At 48.9% G+C, this 12,999-nt stretch overlaps 2 protein-coding genes across 4 annotated transcripts; both read right to left on the reverse strand.

The window, feature by feature from the left end:
- Positions 1 to 333: 333 nt before the first annotated feature.
- LOC143017196 (glucose-6-phosphate 1-dehydrogenase-like) lies at positions 334 to 3,971 on the reverse strand. The gene is made up of 12 exons (XM_076171903.1): positions 3,741 to 3,971; positions 3,105 to 3,142; positions 2,708 to 2,816; positions 2,406 to 2,623; positions 2,158 to 2,316; positions 1,810 to 1,935; positions 1,630 to 1,723; positions 1,337 to 1,523; positions 1,010 to 1,245; positions 828 to 904; positions 644 to 736; positions 334 to 519 (listed from the first exon to the last, which is right to left on the reverse strand). Exons 1-12 carry the CDS (start codon positions 3,855 to 3,857, stop codon positions 429 to 431), a joined length of 1,545 nt encoding a protein of 514 aa, XP_076028018.1. The 5' UTR covers positions 3,858 to 3,971; the 3' UTR covers positions 334 to 428.
- Positions 3,972 to 4,748: 777 nt separating this feature from the next.
- Positions 4,749 to 11,532, reverse strand: galnt6 (UDP-N-acetyl-alpha-D-galactosamine:polypeptide N-acetylgalactosaminyltransferase 6 (GalNAc-T6)). Of its 3 annotated transcripts, XM_076171905.1 has the most exons (13): positions 11,076 to 11,112; positions 10,779 to 10,918; positions 10,512 to 10,695; positions 9,710 to 10,195; positions 9,011 to 9,183; positions 7,465 to 7,614; positions 6,867 to 7,101; positions 6,659 to 6,776; positions 6,360 to 6,560; positions 6,106 to 6,237; positions 5,867 to 5,968; positions 5,624 to 5,782; positions 4,749 to 5,517 (listed from the first exon to the last, which is right to left on the reverse strand). In XM_076171905.1, exons 3-13 carry the CDS (start codon positions 10,628 to 10,630, stop codon positions 5,398 to 5,400), a joined length of 1,995 nt encoding a protein of 664 aa, XP_076028020.1. In that variant the 5' UTR covers positions 10,631 to 10,695; positions 10,779 to 10,918; positions 11,076 to 11,112; the 3' UTR covers positions 4,749 to 5,397. The 3 variants fall into 3 exon arrangements, with proteins under 3 accessions (XP_076028020.1, XP_076028022.1, XP_076028021.1); XM_076171907.1 differs by lacking the exons at positions 10,512 to 10,695; positions 10,779 to 10,918 and adding an exon at positions 11,345 to 11,532 and having other exon boundaries at positions 11,076 to 11,179; XM_076171906.1 differs by lacking the exon at positions 10,512 to 10,695.
- Positions 11,533 to 12,999: the final 1,467 nt, after the last annotated feature.

Consider the following 12,999-nt stretch of genomic DNA (forward strand, 5'->3'; position numbering starts at 1 on the left):
CGATCCCAGAAGCCACAGGGGAGAGGCGGCGTACACACCAGCTGGCCTCTGGACTGGGCGAGGAGCAAACCAAAGGCCCAATGCACCCAAAGGCCCGTGGAGTCAAACCCTGATCCTCTGAATCTGCACCACGAGCTCATTCACTCATTCACTCATTCACTCATTCATACCCTCACACAAAATCATCACGTACGGACGGTGCTGTTAAAAGGTCCAGGTCGTGATTAATAAAGATAAGAAAGTTTTCAATCTATGGTTGAACACTTAATCACATCACATGATCAGAGTTAAAGGTGGTGGTTGGTCCATGCAGGTTGAATCAGACACAGCAGAGACAGAGGGAAGTCAACTTTATTCATTGTAAACAAGCCTATAGTACTGTGTGTGTGTGTGTGTGTGTGTGTGTGTGTGTGTGTGTGTGTGTGGCATCATGTTGTGTGGGGATGCACCCACTTGTATGTTCCCTCATAGCGGAATCCAACTCTCTTCGCAAGTTCATCTGCTTCATTTGGACCCCGACTGAGAGAAACACGACGAAGGAGGGGAAGAAGAACGTGAGCATGTGCATCATGTAAACACCAGTTCTGTATTTACACTCACATCAAACTGCCACCATCCCATGACACCCAGCCCACATGCTCACCTTCCGTACGTGTACGGGCTGGGCTGTGTCCTCTGTCCCTCTATGTGGTGGAGGAGGGGGGTGAAGATCCTCCAGGCCTCCCTCAGCTCATCACTGAGACAGCAAGAGGGACAACATGAGAGAATACACACACACCCCGACACCACACAGCACCTACACGGGGGCGATAAAGTGTGTGACCAACCTGCGGACAAAGTGCATCTGGTTGCCACAGAAGACATCGAGGATCAGTCGCTCATAGGCGTCTGGGAGCTTCACATTCTGCAGGCAGAACATTTGAGGTCTCTTTAGTTATGAGACATACGGGGACGAGTAACACACAACAACACAACAACACAACAACACTCGCTGTGCAGCCTGTAGTACCTTGTATCTGCTCTTGTAGGTGAGGTCCAGCTCGGTCTCCTCTGGACTGAAGTGAACCCCGGGCCTCTTGGTCATCATCTTCAGGTAGATGGCTTCGTCCGGCTGCACTCGCACCACCAGCTCGTTCCTCTGGCACGATTGGTTGAAGATGTCCCCCGGCACGTCGGTGAACTGCAAGCGCACCTCTGCCTTGCGCTCGTTCAGAGCTTTGCCACAGCGCAGGATGAAGGGAACTCCTGAGAGACGGACGGATGGAAAGAGGGAAGAGAATCGTGAAGCGACAGGAAGATGAGGGACAGAGACGTCACGGAGAACATTCAGCCTCACCGTCCCATCGCTCATTCTGGACGTAGAGCACCGCAGTGGCAAAGGTCGGCGTGCAGGAGCCTTTAGGCACGGTGGGGTCGTCAAGGTAACCCTCCTTGGCGTGGCCCTCCCCCTCAGGATCGCCCACATACTGGCCCAGCACCACGTCTGACACACACACAGGCGCTATACACTTCAACACCTTCACCTACAGCAACACACACACACACACACACACACACACAGGGCGGCAGCATTAGTTATGTTCCACTGCAGGAGCATGATTCATTCACACATCCTCCTGTTTGTCTCACCTTCTCATCTCGGACATCATCTGGGCTGGTGGAGGCAGGTTTCTCCATGGCAACCAAGCAGAGGATCTGGAGGAGATGATTCTGCATCACGTCTCTGTGCCGGGAGGGAAGAAGTCTTAATGTAAGAAGAACATTTCACTCAGTGTTTTTAGATTGAGGTCATAACCAGCTCTCTCTCACCTGATGATCCCAAAGCTATCAAAGTATCCTCCTCGCCCCTGGGTGCCAAACGGCTCCTTGAAGGTGAGGACCACACAGGCCACGCTGTTCCTGTTCCAGATCGGTCCAAAGATGCGATTTCCAAACCTGGTAATGAGAGAATATAACACCAACAGAACTAAAGCCAAATCACAGGAGGAGTGTTTCTGCAGAGCTACAGAGACAGAGACTCTGATGAATAGATAATGAGTGCAGGCAGCGTGACGGAGGTGTCTCTCTCTCTTCTCCTCTGATTTCAGGTGTCGAGTCCCCACAGGGCTTTAAACAATGTGAGCATGGCGCTTCTTGTGAAGTGAAGCGGTCCAGTACCTGAGCACCATGAGGTTCTGCACCATCTCCTTGCCCAGGTAGTGATCTATACGGTAGATCTGCTCCTCTGTGAAGCGGGAGGAGAGGTGGGCCGACAGCTCCTGGGAGCTCTGCAGGTCGCGGCCAAAGGGCTTCTCCACAATCAGCCTGGTCCAGCCTCTGTAACGCAGGACAACACTGACCATGTGTGTGTGGACCAAACAGGGAGCGAGCGTTTGTGTGTTTTGTGGGTGTTAACACACACTGACTTGTGGCTCATGCAGTGGGCTCTGATGTTGGCACTGACATCGTGGTAGACGGTGGGCGGCAGGGCCAAGTAGAAGAGCCGGTTGGCGTCGGCTCCTCCAGGTAGAGACGACAGGTGTGTGTTGAGCTGAGAGAAGCAGCTGCCGTCATCGTACCTGCCCACCACGTAGGAGTTCCTCCTGAAGAAGGCCGACAGACTCTCACTCTCCTCTTCAGTCACCTGTGGAGACGTGACCACACCTTCAGACTGTCCATGTAACCTGCATAATAATCAATCAAACCTCCCTGCTGTTGGTGTTTCTACCTTCATGAAGGGCAGACATGCTGTCCTGATGTCCTCTACGCTGAGTTTAGAGCGAGCAAAACCCACAATAGAGGTCTCCTCAGGGAGCAGGCCATCTCTGAACAGCCACCTTAGAGAAGAGAGACCAGGCAGTGAGGAAGAGAAGAGAAGAGAAGAGAAGAGAAGAGAAGAGAAGAGAAGAGAAGAGAAGAGAAGAGAAGAGAAGACCAAAATCCACCTTGAGGGCCCTGCAGAAAGAGAACCTAAAGGAGCACTGCGTCTCCAGCCTTTGTTTGGCCCTTGATAAGCTGAAGGTAATGATGCAGAACATAGGGGGGCAAAGGTCAAACCTGACTTAACTGTATTACTGTAAGGAAAACAAATCTGACTGCAACAGAACCCTTAACCCTTTACTCACCATAAGGTTGGATAGATCTTCTTCTTTGCAAGATCTCCCTGTACGAGTGATGAAAGAGGAAAGAAGCAGATGATATGATCAATCAATTATCTGTCTGACTGTAATGATAACCAAGAGTCCAAAGAGTAAGTCAACTGTACGCCTGTGTTGAGCAATGTGAAGGGAAACAGTTCAATGGACTTAGAACCTGGAAGACAACAATGATTTAACATGGACTTCTTCCGTGATTCAATGATTGTTTAGCTACTTTGAAGACAAACTTTGGATGACTGTGCAACATCTGAGAGTTTGAGTCACAAGTTCAACACATAAACACGTGACAGAGGAGAAGACAAGACAAAGAATGAATGAGTTCCTGCTGGACCAAACTGTCCTCTTCATGCAACACAACACAAAGGGAAAAGTAGATGCAGCACATTTCTCTGCCCTCTTGTTCGCTCTCTGACTGATTGCCAGACTGCAAACATTCCCCTGGTGAATTGTTGCCATGTTTGGCTTTGTGTAACATGAGCTCCCGTCTCACAATCACCGGCATTCAGAGCAGTTATTAGTCTAGAAGGAGCAGCGGACGCATTCGTACTCATTTGTCCTCTCAGACCATCATTAAGTAAATCAATCAGTTGTGTTTTTACTCACAGAAGCTCCCAGGATGATGAAGGTGTGTGCGGGTGAGGAGCTGCTCTGCTTCTCTCCATACAGCTCCTTCTTCAGCCATCCAAACACCTCAGAGCGACTCACAACCTCACTGCTCATCTTGTTTCTCTCACTGTGACCCTGCTGAAGTCAACTTTCTCTCATTTCCTTGTGTCTACATGACACATACACAAACACACACACACACGTACATGGAAATGTCTATTGTCATCATTGCATTGCAGAAAAACTCATTGACCTGTTGCTGCCACCTAGCGGCGACACAAAGCTTTACACAGCATCTAACTTCACTTTATCTGCACTTGGTCTCCAATAAATTCATATAAATCGGTTAATTTACTTTAACTCTCACTAAGATGACATCATACTGGAGCTTCAGATGAATGAGCCACATTAGCTGGAGACTTTACACTGAAGTCAGTGGTGGACAGATGTTTAATACAAAAAGAGAAGCTTTCATTGTTATTGTCTCCATGTCTGGCATCTCTCCCTCCTCATGAGGAAGTTGTGTTTGTTCCCTCTCACCCAGGCTTTTGTGGCTGAAGCAGGAATGTGTCAATGTGTCCACACCTTGGACAAACGCACAGCAAACACTGTGTTTGAGAAACCTTTGACTCGTTGTTACACAAAGAGCTCTTATCATTGTATCAGCCTGGTGTGGAAATCGTCACAATATAGGCCTTTTGTGTTTTCACGCACAAAACTTTAATGCCAGTTTGTAAATCAGATTGATTTTAAAATCTGGATCATGATTCATTCTAGTTTTGACACACACACACACACACACACACACACACACACACACACACACACACACACACACACACACACACACACACACACACACACACACACACACACACACACACACACACACACACACACACACACACACACACACACACACACACACACACACACACACACACACACACACACACACACACACACACACCTCTCTAAGTACAAACAATTCAGAACAACAACAAATGAGAGTTGACTCAATGTTTCTTTGACATGTCAACAAGAACAGAACATTTCACAGAAATCAGGTTTGTTTCAGAGCTGCTGTGCTGAATTTGACATAAATCTGTATAAGAACCTAAAGCAATAGAATTTACACTCACTATTTAAGTTTCTGATGTCAAATGAGTTTTCTGAAAAAGAAAAAATCACCAAAGTAGACATTTTATTTTTAAAAAAACAAAGAAGACATCTCCACCTGATGAGACTTCAGAAATGTCACATTGCAAATTTCATCATCGGACAAAAACATGAAATAAACAGAGCTGGAGTGTGTGAGTGTGTGAGTGGAGTGTGTTTGAGTCTTCACACTGGGATTTTTGCTCCTGACAAGAAGTCCACAGCAGACCGGCAACATCCAAATGTCTTAAATAGATCTGGACCAGCTCAGGTCAGAGTGAGGGGCTCCACACACACACACACACACACACACACAGCAGGTGGGAATGTCTCTACTTCCTCCTCCAGCTGTAGCCGTCCACACAAGACGGCCCAGAGTCCCACGCTCCTCACTATGGAGTCCTTTTGGATTGGTGTCAAATTGTCTCCTTGGTGCTGGGCCCAGGGGGAGAGGAGCACAGGGAGCCTAAGGCTAACCGGTGAGCAGGCTGGGAGGTCATCTTAAGTCCCACTGCTGGTTGAGGTCAGCAGGGTCACAGTGTTCCATCTGAATGATCGGTCCTTCCAATTTTAGATGTAAACACTTCCCACTGCTGGGATTTTTTACGAGATTGTCCTGGAGAGGGAAACATTAAATCAACACAGAAGTTAACATAAATACAACAAAATAGAATCAAAACAAGGATACAGAGGCTGAGCATGAAGATCAGAGAGCTCCTCACCTCTGTGAAGACCCACTCCTGCTGTGGAGACACACTGGAGCCCTTCCCTTTCAGCTGGCAGAGCTCCAGCTTCACCACTGCTGGCGGGAGCAGAGCATGGAGACACAGCTGCTGTCCAATGTTGTGACGCAGCTCATTATGGGACGTGTACTCAAAATACTGCGGGAGACAAACCGGCCAATCAGAAACGCTCACACGTCATCACATGGTCTCAGACGCTTTACACACATCACTGTGCTCTACCTGGTTGCCCCCCATGTTGTGACACTGGTACATGATGAGGGGTTGACCTCCGTGGTTATTCTCTCCAGCATCCAGGCAGGTTTCAGACCTAGCATTCCTCAGCTGGTGCAGACACAGACACAGACACAGACACACACACACACACACACACACAATAAGAGCCAGACACAGTGGCACAACGGCTGCTCCCGTTTCCTACAGCTCATATCTAAATGCGGACAAAGGGGAACATGACTCACTGAGCCGTGTTTTGGCGGGACCAGGTCTGGAACGAAGACTTCTGGGTAGACTGTGTTCAAGAACCAGGTGAAGTTCTTGCAGTGCAGCTTCTCTCTCAGGTTCAGGCGCTCAGAAATGTCTCCAAACTTGTGCTGTAAGGGGGAAGTGCAAATGAAACCGAGCTCAGGGAGTGTGTTATGATAAACGAAACGTGAGGATCTGAGCGTGGGAACCCTGACACTGCAGATTAAGATGGTGTTTACCAGTCACTGACCTGCTTGGCCATATCTGCCGCGTTCTTGTTTCGCCGATAGAAGATCTCCTTGAAGTCGTCCATCCAGACCTCAGCCAGACGCACCTGGTTGCGGGTGATGACCTCTGTGCCTTTGGGGAAGGTGTGGGGGCTCTTGGTGCGGAAGACGTGGCCCACCACCGAGCAGGGGAGGATCTCTAACTGACCCCCGCACTGCCACACCTGGACAACAACACACAGGAGACGCCGTCTGAACCCACAATCCAACCCCACAGTGAGGAGCAGGTACATCAGTTATCATTTGAGAGAAGGAGACGCACCCTCAATGACATCTCCACGTTCTCGCCACCCCAGATCTCCATCTTGTCGTCGTATGTTCCGATGTGTTCAAAGTACTTCTTAGAAATTGAGAAGAGACCTCCGGCGAAAGCAGGCGTCCTGAAGTTCAAACAGACAGAAACTAAAGCTTCGGCCCCTCAATGATTCCACACTCTCCCACACGTTTCCTCTGACGTGTTGATGTCTTACTTTACAGGGTAGGTCTCGTCCTTCCTCTCCCTCTTCTGCTCTTCGGGAATGGGCTCCCAGCCGAACGTCAGGCTCCAGTCGAAGTTGCCTCGGTTGAAGGCGCGGCTGGTGGACACGGGCTTATGGAACTGAAAGGTATTCATGTCAATAGAGGTGATCTCAGGGCTCACCACCGCTGTGGGCTCCTCCACGATACGGGCCAACAGAGGCTCCAACCAACCATGGTAACACTCACCTGAGCAGGAGAGAGAGAGAGACACACACAGAGAGAGAGAGAGGTGTGAGATATGTTAAAATAATAACAAGACTTTAAAACAACAGCACCCAACCCTGTGTAGAAGCTGAGTGTGTTTGTGATACACACCCTGGAGTTTAGGTTCATGCTTATGCTGGAAACTAAATTCACCAGATGTGTGTAACATGAGAACATGATGTGTGTGTGTGAGCAGGATGAACTGTGGAGGTGAATATGACAGAATTGACTTTATAAACAACAACAATGGTGAAATAACGAAACAGAAAGAACACAAATGGACCCAGGCTTGAGGAATACTTCTGATGTGTGTGTGTGTGTGTGTGTTTGTGTGCGTGTCCTCACAATGAGCATCGAGGAAGGTGAGCACTTCCCCCTGAGCCACGCTGGCCCCCAGCAGCCTGGCAGTGATGAGGCCCTTCCTCTCCCGCTGCCTCAGCACACGAACGATCTTCAGCCGCGGCACAAACTCATCCAGCCGACTCTTCAGATGCTCTGAGGGAGCAAAGCAACACGTGGGACATCAAACAAACATGATCTACTGTTAAACTGATCACTTTCACAGTTTCAGGGCCTGGTCAGGGGAAAGACAGAGCCAAAACAAAACAAAACAGCCCTGAATGAGAAACACTTCTGGTAAAACCGGTTGACATTTCTCTGGTGAGAGCGCCCACAACCGCACTGAGCACCAGAAGTCTCATGTTGGCAGAACGCCATCAGGGCTTTATAAAAGAAAAGCAGAAGGAAGTGTGTGTGAATACAGCTGAAGGTACCGTTCTGTTCTGACTGAGACACAAATGATGACAGCAGAAGAGAAACAGAGGGACAGAAGAAGAGGATGAATCAGGCCTGAACTACAGATCTGTAATCTATAACTTCAGGATTGAATGCATTGAAAGTGTTGAGGAGCTCTATGATGCAGGCAGATGAGGATTCCCGTCCTGTCCTGTCTTTAGAGACGCGTCCTGATGAGTCCTGCTCTCAGTCTGACACACATTTCACTCATTTCAGTCTGATTTCTTGTGCTATGACTCAGCTCATTGCTTCACGATCTGAGTCACAGGACCCATCCAGTTAAAGCCTGTTTCACTGACAGGATGAGTATGAGCTTCACACTGAACTAAACCAGGCCTACATTGGGATTTAAACCCTTAAACACAAGACTCTGCACTCAATTACAACCAAACTTTAAGCATCCATTCTCCTTCTTGTCTGCAGATATCAGTTTCCCCTCTGTGCTACTAAACATTAGCCGCTATCTTGTGGCGAACAGTGACGAGAGCTCACACCCTGTTTGATTATGGTGTTAATATATTTACAATCTGTGGTGAGGTCAAACAGCAGCTAGTTTACATAGCGTTAGAGGAATGAATGAGTGTGACGGTGCACATAGCGGGGCGGAGGGGTGTGTGTGTGTGTGTTGACCAACCTGTGGATCTTGCTACACTGGGCTAAGGATGATTTGACACGATCGCACGGTGATGAATGAAGCAAATACAGCGTCTAAAAAGACTCTGGTTACCTTTCCTGCGCCAACATCCACACACACACACACACACACACACACACACACACACACACACACACACACACACACACACACACACACACACACACACACACACACACACACACACACACACACACACACACACACACACACACACACACACACACACACACACACACACACACACACACACACACACACCACGCTCACTTTCCAGTAGTAACTCAGCTGAATCTAAACTCAACTCTGCCTTGGGGTGTTTGATTGAACCGGACCAACAGAGTAGAAGTACACAGACTATTGACAGTATAAACAGATCCCATCCTGGAGTGTGTGTGTGTGTGTGTGTGTGTGTGTACTGTTAGCGTCCACGTTTCCCACCTGCAGTACTGGCATCGTCCACCATGATGATCTCTTTGAGCAGGACGGCGGGGGACATGTGCAGGACGCTGTAGACGGTCCTGAGAAGGGTGGACCAGGCCTCGTTATGGAAGACGATGACAACACTGGTGGTGGGCAGAGGGGGGCAGTGGCGGAACTTCCTCTCCACACACCTGGGAGAGAGAGAGAGAGAGAGAGGGGGGGGTGGAGAAAGTGTGTGAGGTGAGAGTGAGTGGTATATCACTTGAAGGCCACGTCAACCATTGTTTGCACACATCCAAGGTCTCACTCACACAATGTTTAGACAAACACAGCACAGCCCTGAGTATACAGGAGTTAAGACGCAGGACGCACTCAGAGGAGTTCCATTAAAGAAACAGTTCAAGGACTAAGAGCAATGATAAACTCACAGCCAGATAAGAAACAGCACAATGGAGCAACTGGCAAGCACAGCAACTACAGCAACTGCACCACAACACAACCACCTGTGTTCTGTCCGCTTCTGTTCTGTTCTGTTCTGGAGCCACGTGTTGCTTCAGCATAACACTGAGCCCAATATGGAAACACGTGTGAATAATTCACCAGTCTGACACACAGAGGGTTAACTTGCACGCTGTGTGTATGTGCGCACACCTTGTTAGTAAAACAGTGATTAGTTGGTAAGGTGTGTGTGTGTGTGTGTGTGTGTGTGGCTCTTACTCTGGAGGCCGGCTGTCATGGCCGAGGCTGCGGCTCAGGGAGATGCGGTCAGTGGCAAACTGGTTGAAGCAGTTCTTGGTCATTCCCTCCTCCTTCTCCTTCACCTCCGCCGGGGTCAGCTTGTCTTCCACAAAGGCCTTTCCGTCGGCCCCGGGGCTGCCGGGGTCCTGCGGGGGTCTCTCCAGGGACGGCTTCAGCTCGGCTTGGCTATAAAATCCAGACAGGCAGTTGGCGTCCTCCGTGGGCTCCACGTTCACCGTCGGTCTCTGCGGAGCCCCGATCTGGAAGCCAATGTTGTTGACGGCATCTCGAACCATGACCAGCACCTGGTCCTTCTTGTCCACCAGCTCCTGGAACCAGGGGTCTCCTGCAGGTAAGGGGCCGACGTCCCTCTGTAGAACCACTATGATCACCAAGAACAGAGTCCCCCCGACCAGCGCCAGCTTCAGAGGAGACACACGCCGACGCAGCAGCAGACGCATGTTTCTGTGTGGAGGATGAGACAGCACTACACATAAAACATGGCTTCAAACCATTTTCCCTACTTCACCTGGAGCTTCAACTAAGCGCGGCCAAAACACCAGACACACACACACACACACACGTTCAGCTGGGATGCTAATCTGACTGAATCCTCTCATTTGTACAAGTGATTATCTTCAATCTGTAAAGACCAGGTTGTGCGTCTTCTAAGTGCCATAGCAGCCAGACATCTAAGCCGGGCTCCTCCTCTCCTCCTCCCTTTAGAGAGCAGTCCCACAGGAGGAGGAGGAGGAGGAGAGAGTGAACAAATAGAGCACACCTCTCCGTAAACACCTGAATCCACCCTCTGCTCTGGCCACATCGCCGCTCTTCTGCAGCTCCCACGCCAGTTAATGACTGACACGTGCAAAAGCCGCCCAAGTGACCACGCAGACACATCAGCAGTTATGATGCCAGGATGTAGACTCCGGTACAAAGAGCGCTTCAAAGGCATTTCCTGGTACCTTTCAGTGAAACAGGATATCATCTCAGACTACAGCAGGTCTGTGTGTGCTCAGGTGATCACTGCTCACTAACTCACTCTTACCTGGTCATAATTAATTCACTCCACTCTCAAGCTGCCCTCCTTCATAATTGATTGAAGAGGAGGACACACACTTTCAGTGATCTGGAGGAGCACAGCCGTTTGTTGCCTGTCAACCAGTTAGTCCAGTTTGTTTGTGGTCACTGCAGCACAAAGAAGCAATAGAAATGTGGATCATAGATAGGGGGATAGAGTTTTTAAACTCTTTTGGCGATCAGTCAATCGGGCAGCGAAAGACAACAGCGGCCACACACACTCACACACTCACACACACAGATTTGTCACATTGCATCAACTTACTGCCTCAATTATTGGCCAACTTCGGGCACAGCGTTGATCCTGTGATAAAGACTCAGAGGACAGAGTGAGGTTCAGACCCGCGGCTTCCTCCTCCAAACTGTACGCTGCATGAAAATGAAAGCGGAACATCTTACATCATCATCATCTTTGACCTCAGACTATCAATGTCACGCATTTACACACACAATCCGCTCCATAATGATACCTTGAGAAGTCGAACTCCTCTGAATATTCATGAGCTCCGTCCTCTCCACAATCCGGCTCCTTACCTAAGAAACCGGGTTCAGGCGTGACGCCCGGGTGTGTTCTGCTGTTCCGGGTGAGCGCGCGCGTGTGAGTGTGTGTTTTTGCAGTGAGGCAGACGCCTACTCGGCTCGGCGTGTGTGTGTGAGTTTGTGTGAGGTTGTTTTCTTCTTCCTCTTGCAGCCGCACTTCCTCCAGCTTGTCTCATGTTGGAGCAACAGGTGCCGTTAGTTGTGGTGATGAGCTCGAGTCCCCCTGCTGGCTGCCTGCGGCCACATCGAGTCCTCCTGGAGGAGACACGAGCTCACACACACACACACAGGCGCACACACACGCTCATGACGTCCCTCCACCTGTCATGTTTCTCAGCTTGTAAAGGTGTAACGTGTCCGAGTTTGGGTCACGTGGAAAAGCTGCTGAAGTGACGGTCACCTGACAGCACAGCGAGTTTGGGCTCAGTGTGTTCCTCTGGCGTCTCCTACATTTACATGACACTTCTCTCAAACTTTGACCTTCATTTAGATTTTCTAAATTGTATTTTTGTTGTTGAGATGTTTTTCAATCCTCCATCTCACAAAGTGGCCCCGGTAAACTGACGCACAGACCTCTGGGAGTCTGTGTCCCCACAAATACAACCATGTCTTCATGTGAGGGACGTTAGATTAGATTAGATTTAGAGATTAAAATACATCAAATAGGCTTTATCGATATCCAAGATGTCCTGAAGACCCTTGGCGTTATAGGATCATAGTGGAGTGGAGCGTCCGGTGGCCACATCATGCTCACTTCCTGCTCTCACTTCCTGCTGTTTCCTCTTAATGATGGAAGAACCTACAGGTGGAAGGAATATCGACCGTACCACCATCAGGAACTCATCGCATGAAAGATAAGCGGAGGTAACCAAGGAGACGGATGATCACAAAGGGACAACAAACCAAAACAACTCACCAAAACTGTGCTGTTTGTAGATCTGAACCTTCCTTGAACGACTGTAAGATGTGTTTTACATGACGTCAACAACAGATCCTCACATTTCAAAGGATCCAGTGGATATTTGCTGTCTCATCCTAAATGATGAAAACTGCCAAACGGCCAATAATTGTTCCTAAATTGACTCAAAGCCGCTCAGGAGCTCGTCGGGACTCGATGTGCTCCTGTGTTCCTGATCCCACAATCCTGTAATCAATGATGGTTTCAGCACCACACACACTGCAGTCACAATGTAAGCTGACTCACATATGAACATCTGATATCAGCAGCCTATTATAGGGACCGTGTGTGTGTGTGTGTGTGTGTCTCACGGAGGATTATAAGGAATTTATTTTGCTTAATTAATGTTCAGCATTGAGTGGTGTAAGTGAACATTTCTGTTCCCTCAAAAGAAATTCATTATTCATGTGGGAGCAATTAAATACTCTCTCTCTCTCTCTCTGTCGCAGCTACTTGAAACTGTAGACTGATGGATTCAGAGCAGGAGGAGGAGGAAGAGGTGGCCTTCCTCAGGTTACAGCCACTGAGAGAAATCTTGATTGCGCCATGTTGACTGACGTGAAGGCTGAATTAAAACCGGGAACAAATACAAACACCGTGAAGCAGCTTAAGCTCTGCTGTAAAATAAATAGTTAAGGCCGAATGAAAGGTTTCCACTCCATTGTGAAGAGTCAAAGTCAAAGTTTCACTG

The sequence above is a fragment of the Genypterus blacodes genome, unplaced genomic scaffold (genome assembly GCF_046128005.1).
Source record: "Genypterus blacodes isolate CSIRO-AG114 ecotype Tasmania unplaced genomic scaffold, CSIRO-AGI_Gbla_v1 ptg000274l_1, whole genome shotgun sequence".
Lineage (NCBI taxonomy): Eukaryota > Metazoa > Chordata > Actinopteri > Ophidiiformes > Ophidiidae > Genypterus > Genypterus blacodes.